The 25,271-nt window shown below is 35.2% G+C and overlaps 2 protein-coding genes across 5 annotated transcripts in view; one reads left to right on the top strand and one right to left on the bottom strand.

Moving 5' to 3' along the window:
- LOC111502029 (uncharacterized) overlaps positions 1-18,969 on the bottom strand; it is a 74,797-nt gene extending 55,828 nt beyond the window's left edge. The window contains exon 1 of one of the 4 annotated variants that reach the window (XM_074180574.1): positions 18,568-18,969. In XM_074180574.1, coding sequence (XP_074036675.1) covers positions 18,568-18,829 — 262 coding nt within the window. In that variant the 5' untranslated portion in view covers positions 18,830-18,969. The remainder of the gene's footprint in view (positions 1-18,567) is intronic. The other 3 variants (XM_023155982.2, XM_023155981.2, XM_023155980.2) reach the window with 3 other exon arrangements.
- On the top strand, positions 1,859-3,639 carry LOC141484930 (uncharacterized). Its single transcript, XM_074180634.1, has 3 exons — positions 1,859-2,101; positions 2,362-2,547; positions 2,699-3,639. Exons 2-3 carry the CDS (start codon positions 2,364-2,366, stop codon positions 3,160-3,162), a joined length of 648 nt encoding a protein of 215 aa, XP_074036735.1. The 5' UTR covers positions 1,859-2,101; positions 2,362-2,363; the 3' UTR covers positions 3,163-3,639.
- Positions 18,970-25,271: the final 6,302 nt, after the last annotated feature.

The following is a 25,271-nucleotide window of genomic DNA, read 5'->3' as shown; positions in this document are numbered from 1 at the left end:
AAAATCGCAATATTATATCCGTTTTTCCTCATCTTTTCGTACGATATTCGTCTCTCCAGGAGCTCAACAACAAATCTCGTCTTGCTCTGGTCGTCGAGAGAGGACTACATCATTAGCTTGTAGAAGCCTGATGGTGGGGAGTGAATAATTCCTATAAATTCGTCCCTTCTCATTTCCCACAACGGATTCAATATCCCCTGGAGAGTAGGGTAATACCGGTGTCTCATCAATACCGTAAAAGTGCCGTAGGTGGTATTGGGCACTTTTGGGGCCGGTTTATGTCGATGGTTTTTGGGCTGAGACCGCATATGTTGGACCGCGAGTGCGTTCAGGTCTCAAACGCCTGACGACAGGCCTTACGTCTTGTGTCACGCGACTTCGGTAGACTAAGGTGTTGAAGACATTCTCCTGGAAAATCAAGATGAACCCCTCAGTTTCCGACTTCAGCCCACTAGACCTGAAGAAAGCGAAAGTCAGGCGCTTTAATCATTATTATTATTTCCTAAAAAAATAAGCTAGTCGGGCTCTATCCCCGAAGCTCCGACACTGTCGGAAGGGTGCGCCAGCATTATCAACCTATGAACACTCCCCACATCGTGAGCTGAGTGATCACTGCGTCCGAGAGTCATGTGCCCTAAGCAGGGGCAATGAGCGTCTGCTTATGTCAGACACAATGAGCGTTACATGAAGCAACCAAAGAATCCTAAGAATCCTACCCAGAGTCTGCAAAAGGTATATGGATATCGACTAAACTACCTCCACTGTCCTCCTCCTTGTAGCATCAGATCAAAAGGCAAAAACTTCTATTTGACTATGTCAGTCGTTGCTGAGACTTCGAAATATAACCTTCGTGCTCCCAGTCAACGCATATAGCACTGATGATGTATGCCGCTGTAGCAGACGAAACGAACATTCGACCAAGGATAATGCTCTAATTCTCATATATTGTTTTTATTAGATATAGTATTGTTATTATTCATTATTGTGTTACCGTGTTAGGAATTACACGTTAAAAGGTAAGACCTCGTTAGTCCTTAGCTCGCACAAGTCTCTCAACTTCTGAGAGTTGTCGTTCGTATGGGGGCGGCAGCTGATTAACGGAAAAACATATTTTTTTAAAAAACAGATTGTTTTAATAATAATAATTTGATCTAATTACTAATAGGTCAATTATAATACATAAAAACGCTAAAAGAAACATTCTCTCAGGTATCTCAGTATGCTGTGTAATAAATTGAAATGAAATATTAATATTTGTTCCGACTGTACAGACAATGTATTCTACTGGTGAATGCAGTATCAGGAGACATGTCACATGATAAATATATTTCAAATTTTAAAAAATGTGGGTTATAAAACCACGTCTTTTAAAATAAATGAAAAATCTTAATCTACCTTTCGCAGTGTGTATTCGTATTTAAAGTTTTTCAAAACTGTTAACTGCCATTGAAACTGAAAAATACTCAAAATAAACGACAATCAACGATTCCGAAAAACGACAAATATAAAAGAAGCGAATACTCTAACTTGAATTCAGAATTTCAGATCATTTCTCTTTGAAATTACTTTGAAAAATACTATATACATTTCATTATCTCCTATTGAAAGTACTCATTTTATAAGTGAAGTTTTATTTATATCTTATCGTCTAAAACAACTACAGGCAACCAAACATTCACGTTTCCTGAATATTTAGTTGCTATTCAAAGCTATTTATTTAAATTAATGACTTCAAATTCGAAACAAAATAGAAATAGAAATACTTTGTGCACAACATAACATTTGAAAATATTCAGTTAATTCATTTACTTCTGATATCCTTAATGATTATCTGAAATACTAAATACTAAATCATATTTTTCAAATATGTAGGGGAGATATGCCTGAGATGGCATACTGGCTAACACGGCATAACACGTTTTATCTAAATCTATTTGAAATTTTGTTCTGATCAATGCTCGAGCATTTGGCAACAGTGTGCAAAAACCATGCGTCAGATTCGTTTTGGAGGCATTAGACCAGTCAGTCGATTTTTGCCTCATAAAAGTGTTTATGAACTGATTAGAAGTTGCCTCATTATTGATTGTTATTTGAAATTAAGGTAAGTCCCAATACGTATTTATGTTCTTTGGTGGCTCAATTAGTATATCCTATATTATAGTGTCGTCAAAAAAAAAGCTACTAAAATATAGGTTAGAAAAAGGATCTTCCTGTATTTGTGTCTGAGATGGCATACTATTCGTGTGGACGAGATAGCAGGGTATGCCTTCTCATACAAGTATTTACCTATGCATCAATACAATCATATTTATTTTGTTAATTTGATGGCTTCTTTCCAAACATAGTTATTTACTATTACAGTGATGGGTCGGTACGAGAGAAAATCGTTCAGAAAAAACTGGCCCGAGCAAAATATGCAGCAAGCTATCGATGCTGTTAAACAAAAAATAATGGGATGGCTAATGGCATCCAAAAAAATACAAAAGAGGCATAGTGCTGTTTTGCTTCCCACCACACTGTACTACCCATCGGGGGTAGCCTCTGAACGTGAGTTTTTATTCGGCTTTTCGTTCATACTATAATCAAGAGCTCACCATATGGTTGAAGAATCACCCAGGCCGGACTGTAACATTTCCAAGTTGCAGATATTTTCAGCCCAGCATATATGAAAGCCCCTTTAATGCCAATGTCTTTCCAGACTGGATGTTTTGCCCTGCCGATGTTACTGATTTACCTAACGATGAAAGTATCCAGCGAGAACGGACGGAAGAAGTTGTTTCCATTACTCCAGGACCATCAGGTATAATGAGTAATAAGGATGATTTTGATGAAAATAGAGAAGTTGGAAGTATTTCTATGGCAGAAATATCACCATTACCTAAAGCGTCAGCGTCACAGAGAAGAAAATATGGAGTTATTAATACCACCCCAGAAATTGACTTAGCCAAGCAGCTAGTTGCTGACAAGAAAGCGCAAGCACTAAGGAAATTCACCCGAGCTGCAAAAAAGGTCTTAATACCTGAAGAAGACTCTGAAAAGGATAGCAGCGATTTGGAGGATGATGTTGCATATATATTTTGTAACGAATTATATTCCCGTTCCCGTGCGGGAGAAACAGACTTGCTTGAAATGGACCGAGACCGAATGCGCCGGCGTATCTGAAGCAACAAAAGTATTTGTTTGTGATATATGTCAACTTTAGTAGGCAGTTTTACACTATGTCATCTCACCAACAATTGTGTTGATGAGATGGCATATGAAGAGTTTTCTTTTTAAATTTCTATAAAAAAACTATGAAGTTATTCGGAGTAATAAAGTTATGGTTTAATGAATAAGTGTCTTGAGTGTTCATTTCACTCCTTACCAATTCTGTAACTTCAAGGTGCTACTAGTAATTAAGTATAGAAAAAAAGTATGCCATCTCAGGCATATCTCCCCTAGTAACATTCGTTTCGGAAGATGATTTCTGCAATAAAAATGTTATTTGGGGTGCTGTTTGCAATTATTTAGACCTATTGTCTCTGCCAAACATCTCTTTCAGAAGTTGTAATTGTGACAGCCAGGATACAAATACAATTTTAGAGGAAAAATCAATCCAATTATTAGAGAAAAGAAATCCGGCCCAAGAGCACGGTAGTGAAAGCTTATGTTCTTGAATCAATTTTTGTCAAATTTCAAGTAACATTCAACTAATTGGTTTCCAACTTTTATTGAATTCTTTGTTATCCTATCCATCTAGTGGACGAGGTACTAATAAACCGCAAATCCGTAATTTGCCCGATTCCTCTGAATAAGGAAGAATAACTTTATCATTATAATTTAATATTATAATAAGAAAGTTTTTCTTGGAAAGTTGGAGTGACATTTTGTTGTTCGCTCCAACTTAGGAAGAGGAATGAAATACTCTAAAAGAATTCCGATTTTCACTTATGGAATATCATTGACTTTAGGTCGATGATGGCCACTATCTTGCACTTATGAGTGGCTAATGAGCCCGAAACCGGTCTGCAAGTGTGCCCGTTCCAAAATTGAAGGTCGACTCTTTCAGTTGTATTGCCAATTGCATATGCAGGAAATTTTCTGAGAAGATTTCTGCACTGACGCCTGTCGGATATAATCCAAAGCTCTTTGTGGTATTAGCCAGGGGAGTAGTTGTTTTCTGATAGGCGTCAGTCCATTCAACCTACTACTGTGTAGGTATATTCGAGACTGGCTTGAACGTTTAAAGTTAATTTCTTAGGGATGACATATAAATCAAATGAAATTTGATGCTATGAAAACCCAGGCATCAGGACACGCAATTTCACATTGATTAATTTGTTGCGTCAATTTAAATACAAATATTTCCAGGCACAATCACGTTTTTGGAATATTTACACACTTCAGCAACTATTAATGAGGTATAATACTCAAATAATACCTTCTTTGGAATTCTTTTTTTTACATTCATATAGAGCAGGGGTCTCCAAACTTTGAAGCCTTCGGGCCATGATGATTTTTTCAGTTTGTTCCAAGGGCCAATTTCTGCCCTTAACTATATTTCTAGACTAGGATAGTCGCAAAGTGCGTGACCTAAGGAAACTTACGCTTTTTTGCATTTCAATAATTATTATTGTGTATTGTGACACTTAACGACATCTAGTGGCGAGTAGTGGTACTATGTTCTATCTTTTTCAGCTACCGGCTAGGTGGCATTAGGCGTAATTAAATATTTGGAATTACCGCGTTGGTTCGAGAAACTTCTGGTTCTAGCTAGTGTATTCCGATCACCTCGAGATGGCAGTAATAATTGCACATAAAAAGGCTAGCGGCGCAACTGCGAGTTAGTCTGCTTAGAAAAGGCGAAGGAAGCAAAATTGTCTATTGTGAAATAAAGTAACACCCGTCAATAAAAGTATTTCGATTTGACTTATTGTTTTTATGTGTGATTTGTTAGTATGGAAAAGAAGCGAAAAATCGACAGTGAATGCAGAAGGTTCCAAGAAAAATGAAACTTTCAGTATTTTGTGATCGAGTCCAGTAATAAGGCGCTATGTTCAATTTGTAATGAAACCATAGCTGTTCTCAAAGACTATAACATTAATCGACACTATGAATCGAAACATCTTCCAAAGTTACTCCAAGTAAGTAGGTATACAGGAAGTTTGCGGAAGGAAAAATTTGAAGCTTTGAAACGCAGACTCAAATAGCAGCAATCTAAAGCGAATACTGAACAAGAGTCTGCAACTCGCGCCAGCTTTCGAGTGGCTCTTGAAATCAGAAAACGTGGGGAACCATTCACCGATGGAGAAATGATAAAAGAATGCTTGATTGCAGTAGCCGAAGAAATATGCCCCGAAATGGTAAATTTAAGTATCAGTTTGTCAGCAAATACCGTGGCTCGGAGGGTGCAAGACATCGCAGAAAATATATCATCTCAACTGTCTGACAAAAATGGGCATCATGAGTGGTTTTCTCTAGCGTTGGATGAGTCAACGGATGTGTCAGATACTGCTCAGGTGTTGATTTTTGTTCGCGGAGTTGATAAAAGCTTTGAAGTGTATGAAGAACTTCTTGATATTGATAGTATTCACGGCACGACAACTGGGGCAGATATTTTTAAGGGAGTTGAAAATGCCATTATTAAAAAGAACCTTCGATGGAGAAATTTGAAATCTATAACAACCGATAGAGGCAAAAATATGTATGGTAAAAATAAAGGAGTGCTTGCGCTTGTGACAAAGGCTGTAGAAAATGATGGTGGTTCAAAACCATTCGTCTTACATTGTATCATTCATCAACAGTCCTTGTGCGGAAAATGTTTGGATATGTCTGAAGTTCTAAAACCAGTCATATCAGTTTTTAACTTCATCAGATCCACTGGGCTGAATCACAGACAATTCCGCGAGATTATTCAACAGATTGGAGAAAATTATTTACCATATCATACTGCCGTACGCTGGCTTAGTTGCGGAAAGGTCCTTAAGCGCTTTTTTGAACTTCGAGCAGAGATCGAAATTTTTTCAAATGAGAAGCAGCGCCCTTTTGCCGATTTAGAAAATAGTGAATGGATGTGGAAGTTAGCCTTCTATGTCGATTTGACAAATCATATGAACGAACTGAATTTGAGATTGCAAGGAGAAAATCAGCTTCTCCCTGATTCATACACCAATATCAAATCCTTCAGCCAGAAAATAATACTATTTCAATCGCAATTACGTAAAAAATGTTTCACACATTTTGAAACATGAAAAATATTCAGCCACACTATAGATACTGAATTTCCCGTCAGTTTTGCAATCGAAACTTTGAGTGCTTTGAAGATAGATTTTGATACTCGTGTTTCAGATTTTGATGTCATTGCGAATGAAATTAAGCTTTTTCAAAATCCGTTTGATTCTGACATAAGTCAGAGTAAGAGTCTTCCACTGAAACAATTTGATAATTTGCATAAATTTGCTCGTGGGTTGTTTTCTGTTTTTGGTACTACTTACTTGTGTGAGAAAACGTTTTCCAAGATGAAGTACACAAAGAATGTTTGCAGATCTCAATTAACCGATGAGCATCTTAAATCTCTTTTGATAATTGGTACAAGTAAAATTAATCCACAACTACAAAGTATTGTCGGTGGAAAATCACAATTACATAAATCTCATTAGTGTTTTTGTTTTACTGTGATTCATTTCAATTATTTGTTAGTTATTAATATGCTTGAACTCAGATACTTGAGTTGAGTTTTCTTTGTCATCATTTCTGTCATTAAGTTTTACCTTGATATAGAGCTCTGCCCTGAGTATAGCCTGAGGTGTTAGAATCAATCCAGAATAAAGTCATCCACCGAAATGAAGACCCAAACCGAATGTTTAATATACTTTTTACTTTTATGAAACTGTAATTTATATCATAAAAGCTATAAGGTTTAATTATTCCGTTTATACATCCATGCTCTTTTATGGTCATTCACCGCCAGCACAGTGATATAAGTGACAGTTTTACACTCTTGATATATGAAGGTATGTCTACACTAAATGATATCTTGACACCGAATAAGGTTTTCAATTCCAAATTTGAAGGGGTATATTTTCACTAAAACCTAATTCTTAGGAAAGAAAGGTTTTGGCTTTCTACTCTTCCATCTCTATACAAAAAAATGTGGGAATCTTCTAAAGATTTCCACAATTCCAGTTTTCAATTGTTTTTACATATGACATACCTTCTATAACTTCGTTTCGAAATTCAAATTTCTGACCACAAAAAAATTGAATCGCGCCGTTTATATTAATGTCATTGTCACCTGGTATGTAACACGGAGCTGTAAGAAACAAGGTAAACACGGGAAAGAGAATTTTTAACTACCAATGAGAAACCATAAAAAACCGCTTAAGACATCACAAAAACTTAACGGTACTGCTTCCGCTCTTAACCATTAATCGATTTTCACTTTGAAATTCTTTTATCCAACACACATCGCGATGTAACCTCAATGAATCATTGACATAGTGTAGTCACGGCCCACTTAGATCATAATCGATGCAATGAAAGACGAAAAGTAGGTAGGAACATCACTTATCGGAATTAGTAATAAATTCACCCATAAATTATAATATTTTCATTGGTAGTGTTTTTATGATGTACCTACTATTAGTCTTGCAATTCGGAGACAAAAACACAAAACTGAGAGTTATATTTTTTTTATCTCTGAAAATAAATTTATAATATTGATGGGAGATATAAGTGGAATAAGTAGTATTACGTCCTACAGTGATGGCCAAAACAACATTGATATATAGGTAGTGTGTATTTTGTTTTTATCAAAAAAAAAAATATTTATTTACATAACAAGCATGGCCAATAATGCTGGTTCAGAGTGTAAGTTTCATAGGAATGTCGGGTACAATATTTTTCCTGTCGTTCATTGGCTTATCAATATTTGTTCCTTATTTGAGTATAACTTTCGTGGTCAGGTTCCTTTTTTCCTCCAAAGATGCGAATCCATCGTATTGAAAACGTTCACAAACTTTCACAAACATTGACCATATTAACATATCCACTAGACTAGATGATACCAAAATCTAAAAATTAACCCATGATCCAATACCAGACAGAGCTATTTCTAGCTGATATTTTAATTGTATCATTGAACATTTGGATTTCTGTCTTCAACAAAGGCAGCCCTGATTATAAAATAGATACCCTCAAATCACGATTATCAAACATAGACTCAACGGAGGTTCCAAATACAACTTCTATTCGTTCATTAACCTTCCAATTAGAATTCGCCTTCTATTTCTCGCTAAAACCCTGAGTAAGAGATGGTGATGACGACTTCTCTATGACGATGACGAAGACACATTTAATTTTGGTACATGAGTATAGGTATTAAAATGTCATTGAATAACATGGACGGTTACATAACATTACAAATTTGATCATTACCAATTAAAGTTCCAGGATTTCCTAGTTCTGCCCGAATTAAAATTCTTATTGAAGTGCCCAATATTCCAGCTCAAACACCAAAAATTAAATATAAAGTTCCAATATATTTGTGATTGGTAGAGAATAGCCATTTGTAGAATGGCTGAGATTGTAAATTTATAAACGAAATGAAAATTTCTTCCAGTCTTATAGTTATAGTATAGTTATAGTATAAAGGCCGAAGGCTTTACAGAAAACGGCACAGGCGAAGCTCTCTGGCTTAATAGACAGGCTTGTTGGGCCATCAGTGATGCTATCAGTATCACACCGTCAGCGGCCATGGTGATCCTTCTATGTCTACCTCCTCTCCACATTTTTCTGAAGAGAGAGACTAGGTGGACTGCATATAGACTTATGCACATTGCCAATTGCAGAGATCAACTTAATGCAGAGTGCAACAGACTGTTGGTTGACACTGGAAGTCACAGCATTCTGGAAATGACCTCTGACTTCATGCCTCCAACTATCAGTTACGAACTGCCTTATAAAGTACTGCTCTCGAGTAGAGAGAGCTGGATCCTCCGAGAGAAGGAAATATTAAGAGTAAATAGTTGTTGGTTTACAAATGGATCAAAAACACCTTCTGGTTATGGTGCAGGTGTTTTCAGTCGCAGACCCAGGACAGAGACATCAATCTGGTTGAATCCAACCTCATACACAAATCAATCAAAATATTCTCGGACAGTCAAGCGGCGTTAGAAACTTTTGGCTCTTACCGAGCAACGTCTAAATTGGTAGCAAATTGCCAAAAACGACTCTTCTCGATAGGAAGACTTCTCTGTGGTCTGGATTCCTGGCCATACTGGCCTGGAAGGCAATGAGGCTGCTGACTCCCTTGCAAAGAAGAGTGCTGCAAGCAGCTTCATCGGACCAGAACCTGTTATTGGCATTGCTTTAGGCTTTGCCAAACAAAAATTGAACACCTGGATGGCAAGAGGATTTATGGACTTCTGGCAGAATCTTCCAGGATTGGCTCACTCCAAAGCGTTTATTCACCCTTCGAAGCTTGATACCAAACAGTTGTTGGACTACAATAGGGATGAACTACGATGTCTAACAGACCTTCTAACAGGTCACTGTCATTTGAATAATCATATGCAGAGACTCGGACTGTCGGAAGACAGTGTGTGTCGCCTCTGAAAAAATGATGAAACAGCAGATCACATACTTTGTGCCTGTCCCGCTGGGGACCGAATCAGGTTTTAAAAGTTCGGCAGAGCCGTACTCTTACCATCTGACCTGAAAGACCACTCACCACAGAAACTAATCGGCTTCGTTAAGAAGCTGGGTTTATTTGGTCGAGTGTGAATAGGTATGAGCCACAATAAACCCTTGCGGGTTGCGGTGGAGGGTCGAATAGATCCACTCACTTTGGACCGAACCTAACCTAACCTATAGTCAAAAATAATTTTGTATTGCAAATTTAATCATGTAACAAACATCATTTTACCTATATAGTAGGGAGCGGACCAAGTAAGGTCGATCGACTTCCGAACACTTAACAAAAATCGCCAGTAGATGACAAATGAGACTTTATCGAGAAGTCGTGAGATCAATCAAATCAGTTCAGCATATTCCTATCCATTTCAAACCTTTACATGGAGAAGAGCAAGTATTTCTTCAAGGAGGTTAGTGTTTTCATTTCAACACTTTTTAATGAATTATTTTCACTGCTCGAACTTCAGTATTATCAATTATATATTACAAATTATCACTTTCGCGTAGTAACAAGTCAAATATTTCATATAAAATACCATAGGGTAAGAACAAAAGGAATGAAAACTTCTAAATGATACACATACTTACGAGTATATTATGGAATTGAGAAACAGAGAGCATCTGTCCACATCAAGTGATGATTTACGATGAGATATTGATAAATATCGTAACTGTTCTTCGAATTCTTAAAATGAAAGTTTCTTTCTGAGCATTAACCTCTTTTTTCACTCAGTGTAGAAAACATGAGTAAGATGCATTTATTGTGCCATATTTGAGAACCAGTTAAATTTACGGCCCAGCATGCATTTTAATGATCTCGTTTATATGGTAATGTTGGAATTCAGATGATTATCAATATTTAAGAACACGCATTGAATATCATTCATTCTTTATTTTGAAATGAACTCGCACAACTCGGACGCGTGCATTGACCCACTGGATATTTAAATTTAATTAGATCAATCAAGATGAGTTATTGAAATTGAAAGTATAGTTGCAAACTTACGTAAAGTTTCATTGTTGTTTATGTTTATTGTTTGAGACGTTTTGTTTTGCCTTTTACTTTTGTATAAATGTCAAGATATATTCTATTGAATATGGGTCCAATTGAATTGAATTTAATTATAGAAACATATAAAAAAAGTAATACGAATCAAGAGATTATGAAGCAACAAAAAATTAATTGGCGCTCAGGGGCCACTTGATTGAAAACCCAGTAAAAACCTGCAGTACCACAACATCTGAAGATGTTCAAGAAGGAGGTTTTAACGATGAACGAGAACGAGAACGTTTCCTACTTATTCACCAAACTCAGACACCTGTTCATGCAGCTGCAGTTTCGTGAGAATGTATCATCTTTCCCACTAACCGATTTCCTAGAGTCTTTGAAATACAGTAGATACTCGTTAGGACAACAAGGGGATTGTTCCGAATACTTGGGATTCTTATTGAACTCTCTTCATGAGCAGGAAAATAGCAGAATCCTGACCGTTCTGGATTGAATGATTCCGTACATTCTATCATGTCTTTGTTTCTAGATCTTTTGCTGAAAAAATCTCAGTAGTTTACTTAGTAGTACATGTTCAAGAGGTAGCAAAAACGTATATCACTTTCTAGAACTTCGACTAGCGTTTCCTAATATGACTGATAATCAGTCCGTGCAAAGCTTTTTGTTGAGTCATTTGGAAATGGAACTTTTAGCAAGTAATGATCGACTGTATTACCAAATATGCGCCAAACTAACTCACTATTATGAGAGAACAAGTATAGCTGAGGCACCAGTCAATCTAATAATAACACTGATGATCTTCAAACATGACTCAATCTCTGACGGAAGTACCAATTAGATGAACACTTCAATCTAGCAAACCACTATTATAACTTCTAAATAATATTCAATAATGATAATATCAGTTTCTGATCAAAATAAAAAATTTTGATTGTGATTTGACTTGAAATTTATTGCCATCAAATAATTTCTGAAATTATAAAATATCAATACATTAGTCACACATTGCGTGTATTCAAATGGATGAATGTATTTATTCGTAGACATTACCATAAAATAAGCTTTTTTCAGAACACTTCAATTCAGAGAATCCTCTAGACATATAAACAATCTTAATATCAGACATAACCAAGTAACTTCTTCAATTTTCTTTAATGATCTTTGTCATACACTATTACCAAATGATATTCCCTTGAAGTCCATTAAGAACCCATACATTACGTCATTTAAGGACTCACTGAAGGTGTTTTGAACTTTGAAGAAATATTGAAGACTGAACATTGAAGTAATAGGTGAAAATAATCTCAGCATCTGAAACTGTTTGGTTTGTTGATTGAAGATTCAAACAATTGTTTATTTGGGATCTTTCATTGAGAGCTTTCCATCTCTAAATTTAAATCAAACAAAGTTTGTGTGAGATATAATGGAAATTTTTCATTCGTTTGAAAGACCATTGATCGCATTATGTGTGAAGTATAACATCGTTCAAATGTCCACCACGGCTTCTCTGGGTTGAGGGTGCCCGTAACGTCCAATTTTCCATGACTCTGGCGCATAAATCAGGCTATATTTGACCAATGGCATGGGCTATGTTGTTTTTGAAGACCGTTGTGGTTTGTGGCTTATTCGCATACACCTGCGACTTCTTGAGAAAATCCTCTTAAGAAGAAGTCTAACGGAGTCAAATCGCATAATTACGGTGGCCACGGCCACTTGACATCACCTCCACGTGAAATGACCATGCCCACAAATCGCTCGTGCAGAATATCCAATGTGGCATGAGCTGTGTGGCACGTAACTCCGTCCTGTTCACATACCAGACTAACCCACAAAGTGTATCGAAAACCCACACACACAGATAGATACTTGCACGCACTATCAAACCACCATCCAAGCCAAAAGAGAGGAGTCATCTCCACTCCAACGGAACGGGCTCGGAGAATATATGAACCAGAACATCTAGAGAGGGAACTGAAATACCTTGAAGTGACCTTGAGATCGAATGGATACAGTGCCTCCGAGATCAGGAAAGCCATGAAACCGAAGAGCACCACGGTTCAAAAAGCGAAAAAGGATCAGATGTTTGCACGCGCATATCTACCGTTCATCCCCAGGGTCACGGAGAGAATTGGAAAACTACTGGATAAACACGAAATCGAAATAATCTTCCAACCCACGAGGAAGATACAACAAAGCCTCAGGTCGGCTAAAGGCAGAGGAGACACATTATCAGCAGCAGGGGTGTATCGCATACCGTGCCCTTGTGGGAAGGTGTATATCGGAACCACCAAGCGAACAACACTGAAAGAGTATAAAAGGAACTGCAGACTAGGCCAAGCGGACAAGTCAGCTGTGGCAGAACACGCGTTTAGTGAAAGAGACCACATAATTTTGTTTGAAAACACAGAACTAATTGCCCCCAACCAGGGATACTATAGCCGACTGGTACGGGAGGCAATAGGAATAAGGAATTCGAGAATAATGAACAGAATGACAACAGACAGCAAGAATGTGAATGTTCCAGGTACAAGTACAGGTACAAATACAGGTACCAATACAACTGATTACCTGATAAGGCATAAATACGCTTTACGAAGCCTAAAAGGTAGTCATCGGACAGCAAGCCATGGTGGTTAAACCTCCGAAGAAGCTAGCCACTCGCGCCAGCGAATTCCAAATATCCACGGCTTTCAAACTCGAAAAACAGTGACACTAATATTATCAATTGTCAAAATTCGAAAGTCCCTACATAATTAATTTTAATTTATCAAATACTCCTATTTACAGCAAACGAAGGAGTGTCGAATTTTCAAAAGCTTCAAAAATTTGTTGTGCAGATTTGAAATATTTGTGTTTTCCGTTAGAGCCATGTTTATTCCAATTATCAACGTTGTTAACGCTATTACATTAATCACACATATCTTTTATCCGTTACTTTTCAATATAGTAATTATACGATAATGGCTTGTACGATTTGGTATATAACAATGAAAATAAACTCGTTTAACAGATTCACACTACTAAGGATATGATTACCGTTTGAAATACCGTATTTCAGTTCTACAAATATTAGGAAAGAAGTAAATCGTTCAATGTCAGGGATTGAATGATGTTGAATATTTTCATTCTGTTGGTTTTGAAACAGAAAATAATCTCATTAATCCATGTTGATCCACTAACCAGGTCTCTTATCTCAGTCTTCTGGTCGATATAAATATTTGAATTAGTAGTTTCTATCGTATCTCAGACTTCCTACTTCAAGTATATTTAAAATAATTTGAAAAACGTGGTATATCTAGTCGTCAGTATTATTTTCCCAGATAATTGCCCCAGTCTCGCACTTTATAGAATCACTCCAATACTTTTAGTAGGAAAATAAGTGTCGGTATTCTGAAGAATTTACAAAACCAATGGGATGAGAAATTATGGTTTTATTTTGAAAATAACATTTAATTGATAATGTTACATTCTCGAGTGAAATGTTTCTTCAAAAAATTATAAAATACTTTTTGAATTATCTTTTTAACTGTTCCTATATTGAGATTCGATGAAATCCCAAAACACAAGACACAAAAGACAAAACATTTCTTAAAAACAACCAAATATATTCACGATAAAGCATAAAGTGTAATCCTATCGATTTGATGAAAATATAATTTTTGCAATACCTGATCAAAGCTTCTTGATAAAAACTTTGAAACTTTGGGGAAACAGATTTAACACTCTGTCACACTGATCCCATTTTAACATATTCTCCTCAAACTTCATTATGACTTTAATTTTTTTTGCTTCATTGTTGTCACCTCAAAAACGGCGACAAAAACAAAATAACTATTCCTGATTAGAACTTCATCATCTTTCTCGATGCAGGTTTTACCAATCAAGTTGGCGTTATCAGCAGATGATTAAATGTGGGAGAATTGTCCACCGTCCAATATTTCACAGAGGTGAAACCTGAGTATACAAAATGCTGTGAGCAGTTCTGTTACCAATCTCTAGTCTTTATGACCAAACCTAGAAGCTGTTCAGCTTTCTTTGGGCATAGTCTAATTAACTTGTCCGCTTGTTCTTTCCTTTTATTATCCTATTTATATCCTAGTTACTCATGTTCCATTTGCAGGAATGTTTCCTCTATGAGACTCCTCGAGAGTACGTAGAATTCTATGGGTCTATAAACAGAGTGTTGGTTCTTTCCCTCCATTCGATTATCATATGGCCTAGTTCCTAGTCCTAAGACAGTTTTTACTCATATTTAAGTGATGTCAGAGCTTTCAGTACTGCTTGGTGATCTGATAAAAGATAGATCTTTGGGCCACGACTGTCTTCTGAAATACTCTCAATCCCACATCTCTCCTACTTGAGTGCTAGTGGGGGCTTCCAGTGAGTATTGGTTGAGAACTGGAAATGGACTCGGATACCCTTAGCTACTACTAGTTTCCTGCTAGTTAGAGTGGATCGTGGAGGGTAGCGAGTTGGCGATAAAAACGATACTTTGCAAATAATTTGCGCAGTATAAAACTTTGGAAGCTTTTAGAAGTTATTTCAAATTAACTGAGAAAGGTTTATAAAGACAATTTTGAGAAACCAATTGATATGAATATGATGAACGGATTGTTTTGATAATATTCGTTAATATGAATATATGGCCTAAACGTATCGATTTTTATGTACGGTTTGTGAGGTTTTATAAGCATTTATTTCACATGACTGGCATAATGCCACACTAGTTATCTTTGTGAGATTTGGTGTACTCTTGTGAAGCATATTTGAAATTTCAACACTATGTAAAACAAAAATTAATACATCAATTTATTCAAGTGAACTTTTATTTTTTTTATTTAAAAAACCCCCTTACATGAGTAACCCTTAATGACATTTATGAAAATCAAAACTTTAGTAAGTTTCAACATTACTTTCAATATCGAACTATGACAGTTGTCTTTTTGGCATGCATAAAAACAATCGATTCCTAAATCTTGTGAGGTTTAAAATCTGTTTAAGTCTGTTTTTCCGTTAATCAGCTGTCGCCCCCAAACGAACGACAACTCTCAGAAGAAACTTGTGCGAGCTAAGGACTAACGAGGTCTTACCTTTTAACGTGTGATTCCTAACACGGTTGCAGAATCATCCCAGCTTCAACCAGATAAATTCTCTCGAGAAAAATATCTGGTCGAGGCGGGAATCGAACCCACGGCCTTCCGATCGTGAGTCGGACGCACTACCAGGTATAGATATATATCATACATAAGTTCGTTGATGATCGAAACTGTATATGTGTAGACATTAAAAGCATCTAGAGTGAATCTTTCAAAATACCATGGAAAGTGCTTCGTTATCATTATATATAAGGTCTTTCAACAGGGACTTCCGAACATTGACAATAGATAACGGACATCTTATTGAAGCTACATCTGTCAAATTACCCTGAACGGATCTAGCATTCAACAACACGTGCAAATAAACTGATTCAGTAAACGATCGACCAACACCTGTACGTCGATAAACGCAAAATCTGCCAAAAACATCGTCGCTGTCTGTGAGAGTGTGCAGGAGAATCCAATTTCGCTCGCGAACACAACAACGTGTGTTCGCTGAATGGGCTCTGGAGTAGTTGCCAACCGACCTTAATCTTCATCGAAACATCATATTTAGCGATGAGACCCATTTCTGGATGAAAGGGTACGTGAACAAACAAAATTGTCAAATTTATCATCGGTCCTTATTTCTTTGAGAACGACGTTGGCCAGGCCATCATTGTCAATGGCGATATATAGGTCGATGATTACGTACCTCTTTTGGCCTGACCGCGTGGTCATCCCACGCGGAGATGATGTCAACTGGCCACCGACATCGTGCAATTTGACCCCGTTAGACTTTTTCTTGTGAAGTTTTCTTGAGTGGCAGTTGTATGCGAATAAGTCACAAGCCAACATAACCTATGTCATCGGTCAAATTCAGCGTCAAAAACATGGAAAATTGGACGTTTTAGATGCGCTCCACACAGAGAAGCCATTTACATTTACATTTAAATATAGAAAACGCTTAATGAAAGACCCTATACCGATGCGGATTTTATTCCATTTTTTTTTTCGATATGTAGGTCGTCACAAAAATCCTTAAAACATTTATTGCACAATTGTTATTGTTTCGAAATTATGATTCATTTTATTTTCTGAAAACGTTCTACTTTTCAATTGAGTAATGAAATATGAAGTAGTTGAAAAGTACTTAGGTTTAGGGAGAGCTTGAGCAGGGGCTTGGATTTAAATCTACCACACCAAAAATGCATTCTTTTCGCTATTTATCAGCCAAGTTGATGTCAAAAGGAGCTGAACTATAGATACTATAGTATGGTGCGTTAAGAAGTGTTACAGTTTTGGTTTGTGTGAGTAGTCTTTGAGCTAAAGGTTAAAGTTATGTATGTCTGATTGTACATATTATCAGTTAACTAGTTTAGTGATCCAATAACTTCTCTGAAGAAAAGTTGGTTAGGTAACAGGATCAATTTTTTTCTAAAAAAAAACAATTGTTTTCTTAACAACGTTTCGAATTCATTTAAATTCTTCTTCAAGGCTCTGTAACAATTAATTTTCATAACCTCCCACAAAACTTATACGATTATTTTCGTTTCAATTTTACAAGAAACAATGAGTTCTTAGTTAAATTACTCACCGAAAAGTAGTTTCTTCGTGTTATTATTACTATTTCAAAAACCATTAGACATATTAGAAACGTTCAAAAAAATAAAAACATTGCAATAACCATTTCGAGAAAACATCAATACAGAACGACATGAAACAATCGAATGGCTTTATCTGTGATTCTGATAAGGTGGTGTATGTTTTTTAATCAATGACAGAAAGAAAAAATGAATAAAGGGTAAATTATGCAGTATTAAGGCCATCGACATCTCTTCTAGTGTTAACACTATCGCATTTGAGGATATATATCATTTCGCTCAAGAGTCTTTTGAATAAATATGGTTGAACATATAGAATAATTTGATGATCAAAGTCAAACATATGTCCACATTCTCTTTCATGTTCAACGAGGGCTGTGGGGTTTTTTATATTTAGTTTCTTGGAGTCTCTCATGTGTTCTGAAACTCGTGTTTTAAGATACCACCTGGTTTGACCAACACAACTTCAGCAGTTCAATTTGTACACTATATTGCTTTTTGTTTCGAGAAAAAATACTTTCCAACTGTATGTTCAATTGAATACTGCATAGACTGGCCTTGATACTGGGTATTGTCTTGATGTTGTCTTGAAATGGTTGTTGCAATGTTTTTAATTTTCTTAATGTCTCTAATATGTCTGATGGTTTTCAAAATAGTAATACTGACAAGAAGAAACGACTTTTCGGTGACTAATTTAATTAAGAACTCTTTATTTCTTGTAAAATTGAAACGTTAATAATCGTGTTACAGCGCCCTGAAGAAGATTTTATTAAATTCGAAACGTTGGCAATGAAACAATTGTTTTTTAATAAAAAATTGATCCTGTTACCCAACTAACCTTTCTTCAGTGTACATAATATACCTACAATTATTTTTATGCAATTTCTGAAAGAAATTTGGTTAGGTTCATTTATTTCATGTTTGTATTCCATATCAGTAGTCGACTTCGACTGGATATTTTACCCACAATAATTTATCTAGTTGACGGTGGATGCTACGAGTTACATGTCTGATGAGATTGCGAATGCTTATAATGCTCCCCAAGTGACTCGAAGATTTATTAACAGTCGATTCCGATTACTTAGAAAAAAGTGTTTCATTTTACCATCATTAAATGTCAATGTACGGTTTAGTCGGCAGAAACCCCCCTGAAGTCCAGCAAATTTGAATTGGAGTAAGTCTGCGAAATTTCAAACAGATTACTCACCCAAAAGCTCCTGCCTCTGTACCTCCAAGTAGTCCTCTGCAACATCAACTAAACACGATGTGTCATACCGAACCGCACAAGAAACCAACTCGGCATAAATCATTCTGGAAGATCGTCCTTTTCCTGTGGGAAATTCTGTCGAGGCAGCCTCCGTGTCATTTTCGACCCTTTGGCTAATGATGCTCTCAACTTTTTTAATATCTACACAATCTACTCCACAGAAAAAAAATATCGCAATGACGAAAGCGAGTCTGTGATTCATCTTCGATGAATATCTGTCACTGATCAAATCACTTATACGACAGCGATACACTGTTTACATTAACACAGTTTCCTGCTCTTCGTCTTGAGGACACCTTGAACTTCTACACGTTTGTGAAGGCCGCCCAATGAAGAGAAGTATTTATAAGGAAGAGAGATCGCTACGTGTTTGCACAGTCTCATGGCTCACTTAAGAAAATGTGGAACAATGTGTCTGATTAGCGTGGTGTTTATTTCACAGGACCGGATTTGATGTTCCAGGATGTTCTCTAGATTTTCGAGAGCATCTCAACGAGAACGAACTTTTAATAGAATGAATTTTCTATTCGTAAATCGATTTTCTGAATGCAAAAGGCTCTCATAGTCTGGGCCACAAAATTCTTTTTTTGGAACTTCTGTCCAAGAGCACCGAACATTATGATCCATAGCTCATTCGATTCGGAATGCTCATTCGATTCGGACTTTTTGAAAAATTTCAAGAGAGGCTCCAAAAAATTGCAAAAGTTATAAACAATTTATTGAAAAAGGGGGGGTTTGGTTTTTTGCAAATATATCGGAAAATAGTAAACACTCATAATTTTAATTTAGATACGAAAATGGCGCTAAATGCGGACGATGCGCGTCTCGCACGTTCTGACCGAAACGGACCTTTGAACAATAAAAATTATTTGAGCACATTGAATATCATTATTGAGAAAAAAAATCACATGCCTTCCAGACACTTGAATAAACCAAAATCCATAAAAGAACATTTCTGTGGTTATTTTATTATATATACTTCAGTTAATTAACTAATTTTCACAAGTTTTTAGTTTACACAAAAACCCTGATAATTTTTTGAACTAAAAACCTCAAAAGACGTTAAAAAGCAAAAAATTCAATTAAAGCTTCAAAAAAAAATCTTAATATTCAAATTTATTCGTATTCGTTGAATAAAAATGATTATTCATAATTTTTAGTTCTATTTGTTCAAAAAATTATTATAAACAAATGTATGTATATGATATTTGAAATTAAATCTGTGATGAATATTATGATTTGAAAAAAATTGTGTCTTGAAAACATTTTTTATTGCCTAAAAGCGCATTTGTTGATTAACAATTTTATTTGCTGCTGAATGTGAATATCAATGGACGATTTTTTTGAAATCGTAATTTCTATTTCTCATTGATATTCTGAAAAAAACTTTTTTCAATTAATTTTTTTAAATTTATATAATAAACAATTTGTTTTAGACAAATTAATTTAAACGATATATATTTTTTAAATAGTACAAAAAAACAAAAACAACCATGTGTCACTTTTTGTGTAGAAAAATTTTTCTCTATTTTTAAACAAAAATTAATATTATTCTTTTTTACACAAGTGACACATGGTTGTTTTTGTTTTTTTTGTATTCAAAAAAATATATCGTAAAAAGTAATTCGTTCAAAACAAATTGTTGATTAAATAAAAGAGAAATACAAATTATAATTAAAAAAAAATCGTTCCTTAATATTCATATATATTAGCAACAAAAATTGTTGCGTTTTAAAGCAATAAAAAAGTTTTTCAAGAAACGATTTTATTTTTGAAAATCATAATATTCATCTCCGATGAAAATCTTCCAAACAAAATTTCGAAAATCTTATAAACAATACATTTGTTTTTGTGATGCACTGTTTGGAACCTTTGGTGTAGTAATGAATATTACTAGAGTTTTTTCCCAACACCAAACCGTTATTTTAACATCTCGGCACGTGTTTCAATCATCAAGTGATCATCTTCAGGAGAAAGATCAAACTAATCATACTTACAAAGCTGACCTTATTTATACCATACAGGTATATAGGTATACCATACATAGATACAGGTATCTACCTGTTCTAGGAACCTGCGTCTCGAGTGTCTTAAATTAATTTTACAATTTGCCTTATCTGCTTGTCTTAAATTTTATTAAAACAACGATAAAAATAAAATAAAAACAACAATAAAAATTAATTGGCGCTCCGGGGCGACTTCATTGATCCCAGTGGCGCATTTGCTTTTTCAGCTGCAGGAAAACCCGAAAAAAGCTGCAGCACCACATCATCTGAAGATCTTGATCTTAAATCAATTTTACAATATGTCCTTATGTAATAGTCAAGTAAATCTAATGATTGAAATAGTCTTAAGCTATATAAAATTAATTTCACATATTGCCTTACCTACTAGTCTTAAATTAATTTAACAAAATATCCTCATGTACCTAATAGTTAGGTGAATCTGATGATTGAAATATTATAAGCTATATAAAGTGAATATCACAATATTGTCCTATCTACTTGTCTTAAATTAATTTTACAATGTTTCCTAATGTAATTGTAAAATTGTAATTGTAAAATTAATTTAGGGCAGTAATATTCAATATATTTGTTCATAACAATTTTTTAAACAAATTCAGCTAAAAATTATGAAAAATCATTCTATGTAACTTTAAATAAGGAGAATACGAATAAATTTGGATAATAAAAAATGTCATTGCTCTGATTGAATTTTTCACTTTTTAACGTCTTTGATTGTTAATAACAAAGTGGAAAATCAAATTTTTTTTATTTTTCCAACGGGAATCTTTTTTGAGAGCTTTCAAGAAAAGCTCCAAAAAGTAAAAAAAATTGAGGTTTTCAGTTTAAAAATTATCAGGGTTTTATGTAAATTCAAAACTTGTAAAAATTAGTTAATCAACTAAAGTATATCCAATAAAATAATCACGAGGAAATTTTTTTCCAAAGCGTGCGAGACGCGCATCGCCCGCTTTTAGGGCTATTTTCGCTTCTGAATTTAAATTAGAAATATAAGTGATAGAGTTCCTCCTTTTTGAGGATCTTTTTTCAAATTTCGGATATCTTTAATATTTTTCGAGATATTTGCAAAAAATCAAACCCCCATTTTTTACTAAATTGTTTATAACTTTTGCAATTTTTTCGAGCCCTCTTGAATTTTTTTAAAAAGTTGGTGCCCTTGGACAGAATTTCCAAAAAAAGGATCTTGTGACCAAGACTATCGGTTGGAATACATAATTTTGGTGCAACCGAAATCTTTTTCGAATAATTTTTGCAAAATTGAAAGTCACCCTAACAGGAGGAAATTGATAAGTTTTCATTTTTGGAATATGTACTTTCTAAATCAACTTGTAGGTATTGCAGAGGACATCCAATTTTTTTCAGGTCGCCAGTTCTCTTCCAATAGTCCGGTATAAATTGATGGAAAAGTTGCAACATTAGAAGTTGTTGCAAATAGTTGAAAATTGAATCAGGTCTTCAATTCGATGTTCCAAATGATGTATACCAATAAATCTGTTTTGGCAATAAATATCATGGAATGACAAATATTGAAGATATTTTCACCACGTGACCAACACTTTAAATAAATTAATTCAACGAAATGTTTGAGTTAAAATTTACAATAATAAGCTATTATTGCTATAAACAGTTTATGGGTTGGTAATAAATCTAGTTCGTGAATTAACAACCACTTGTTTTAATTATAAGCTGTCTTCAGTATCTCGTCAAAATTCAAAATGAATGATAATGATCTAAAAATTCGTGCTACCCCACCAGACATTACTGAGCAAGCAAAGATTGCGATGGATAATTTGCTGCCAGCAAAATTAAGAAAAAAATTCGAATATAATTTCGAAAATTTTGTGGGTTGAAGAGAGAAAAAAAACATAACTTAGTTTTTCGAAAACGTTCTTTTCCATTTATTTCGAAGATTTTGCAAACACTTTTAACAAAAATGAACTCTAATAAAATAATTTGTAGGAAATATTGTCACCAATTTTTAAGTCATTTAATTGAGTTTCGACTGATTGACTGAATGAGTTTATTATCCAAAGCCATGATCTTATACAAAAATATTGTACCATTTCTTTTTACGGTCAATTGTATAAAAAGTATAGTACGCACCTCGAGGATTAGGCCAATTACGTCCAGTCGCGAATTATCGCACTCGGTTAACGCCTCGTGCTCACAATTTTTCGCTCGTGGGTAATTGGCTTCTTAACCTACTCGGTACGTAATATACTATTACATATATTATCCTCATTAATGAATTTGGCTTTGTTCGCTTTATAAAAAGTTCATGAAAAATGATTCACAGTACTTTCCTGACTAATATCAAAAAGTTAATTGAATTATATCTGATATACATTTCCTCACAGTGAAGTCAATAGAGTGATCACCTACAAACTGGCTCCGGAGTATTACCACACGTCAGTACAGGACAGCAGGGTGCCCACCTCGACGAAAGCTTTCTCTGAGACAGGATCTGTTTGACCGTTATAACTTCAGTGTAGTTGGCATAAATGGAAACATTCGAATATCATCGTCAAATTGACTTCTGTGAATGGTTGCTGATTACAAAAACCAGAAAATCTTCAATCTCCTAAAGAATATATGAAGTAATATAGGTAAATTTACCAAAAATGGATTATTCAATCGTCATAATACTAATTTTTGGGCTGATGGGGATCCGCACCTTACACGTGACATATATTTTCAAGAAAGTTGGAGTTTCTGTTTTTGTAAGTCTATGACAAATATTTGAATGATGAAGAATACTGTAACGTACCACCTTTTCCTTAAAGCCAACATAACCCATGCCATCGGTCAACTTCAGCCTGATTTATGCGTGAGAGCCATAAAAAATTGGATGTTTCGGATGCGCCCCACCAAGAGAAGCCGTGGCGGACATTTGAACGATGTTATGTTCCACACAAGATGGCATCAATAGCTATTTAAAACGAAAAGAAATTTTTTTTGTTTCATTTAAATCCAAAGATAGGAAGTGCCTAATGAAAGACCCTGTATAATCGAATATTTTTCGAGGTATTATAGCATTTAATGTCGCGCGCCTTCTATTTTTTGATCGGGTCAACTCAAAAAATTTAAATTTGGGATAATAAAATTAATGCATGAATACTTTATTTTGAAGTGAAATTGACAGATGAAACTTTCGAAGTAGTGACTGGGTGCCATCTGGGGGAAAATATTAAATGGAAAGGGGTCTTTCATATTTTTGAAGCTCCTGACAAATGCTTCACAACCCTAGAATATAATGTTAATATCTTCAACTACTACAAAATGGCGGAACATTTAATAATTGCCTGAAGACAAACACATTTATATGGATATTTCTAGAAATATTCCTTTTTATCTGCCATAAGGCAATTCCAACAACCCGATAAGGTTTGTTGAGTTATTTTTTGTTTATAAAAACGTCGAAAAATGTCAGTACGACAATGAACATCAATGTTCAGTTAGAATATTTTTCATTCCCTTTTCGGTTTTACTAGTAGAAAGGTACCGCGTCAACAATCTCTAAAATGGTCAATTCTCGTCCATTGGAAGAAAAATTGAAGCTATTTTTATTTACGGTGCGACGCGTGACTTTCACAAGAGCCAAAGGATTTTCAGTGAACGTTTTCCGAATCGTCCTATCTGTAGAAAATATTTGAGGAAACTTGTATCCAAATTCACACTTATTCCGTTGCGAATGTTTGTGAGGTGTCTTGTTCTAATGTGTGGAGACTTTTGAAGATGAATATGTATCATCCATACAAAATTAAAATGGTACAATTAACTGAAAATGACCCTGATCGAAAAACGGAATTCTGCGAAATCATGGCTGAAACCATTCCAAGGCATCCTACCTATCTCCACAATACAGTGTGTCTCACTTCTCATGGAAACACCCCCGTATCTTCCGTAATATTCGAGATAGAACGATGAAACTCTCAGGACTGATGAAAATGCTCAAAATGCACCTACCACCTGAATGGGGTTGGCCAAAGTGATATACACTGTCCGCCACTCGCGATGGAACAACCCATTTTTACGGTAAAACATATTAGGGGGCAAAATAGGCTCAAGATTCCTTCAGATTCGTGTGCGAATACACTTTTTTCCTGAAAAAATTTCAGTCCTGAAAAAACCGAATTTGTCTCACTTCTTATGGAAACACCCCCGTATCTTCATAATATTCGAGGTGCAACGATGAAAATGATGAAATGAAATCACCATGGAAAACAGTTCCTCATTGATATTTACTGTCAACCTGACAATATTGTTGAAAGATCTTGTTGTATTAACCCCCAGACCAGTTTTCATCGCATTTGTTGTTTCTAGTATTGTTGTTCCTTGAATCACCGTTGTTCCTGTTGTTTCTGCCGTGTTTTTGTTCCCATTGTGTTTATTGTTCCTGTATTTGTGTTGGATATTGTTCCTGTGTTTCAGTTGTTTTCTGTTCGTGAGTTCCTGTTCATATTTTAATATTTCTGAAGTTCCCATTTCAACTGATATCAGCTCATTTTGATTGACAAAGTTCAACATGGCACGTCTGTCACTTCAAGCAAAAATTCAAATTGTTTTAATTGTTGGTGAAGGGGTGAGGTCTTATCGTGAAGCGGCCGCTGAATTTAATAG

Source organism: Leptinotarsa decemlineata, unplaced genomic scaffold (assembly GCF_025532065.1).
Source record: "Leptinotarsa decemlineata unplaced genomic scaffold, Ldec_3_MD MMD2_tig00026299_RagTag_RagTag, whole genome shotgun sequence".
In the NCBI taxonomy this organism is placed as follows: domain Eukaryota; kingdom Metazoa; phylum Arthropoda; class Insecta; order Coleoptera; family Chrysomelidae; genus Leptinotarsa; species Leptinotarsa decemlineata.
This window is presented reverse-complemented; position numbering and strand designations above follow the sequence as displayed.

Excerpts from the sequence above, each read along its gene's own strand:
- LOC141484930 (XM_074180634.1), top strand. The coding sequence starts at position 2,364 with ATGGGTCGGTACGAGAGAAAATCGTTCAGAAAAAACTGGCCCGAGCAA. Across the intron at positions 2,548-2,698 it reads ATCGGGGGTAGCCTCTGAAC|ACTGGATGTTTTGCCCTGCC; the intron begins GTGAGTTTTTAT and ends ATGTCTTTCCAG.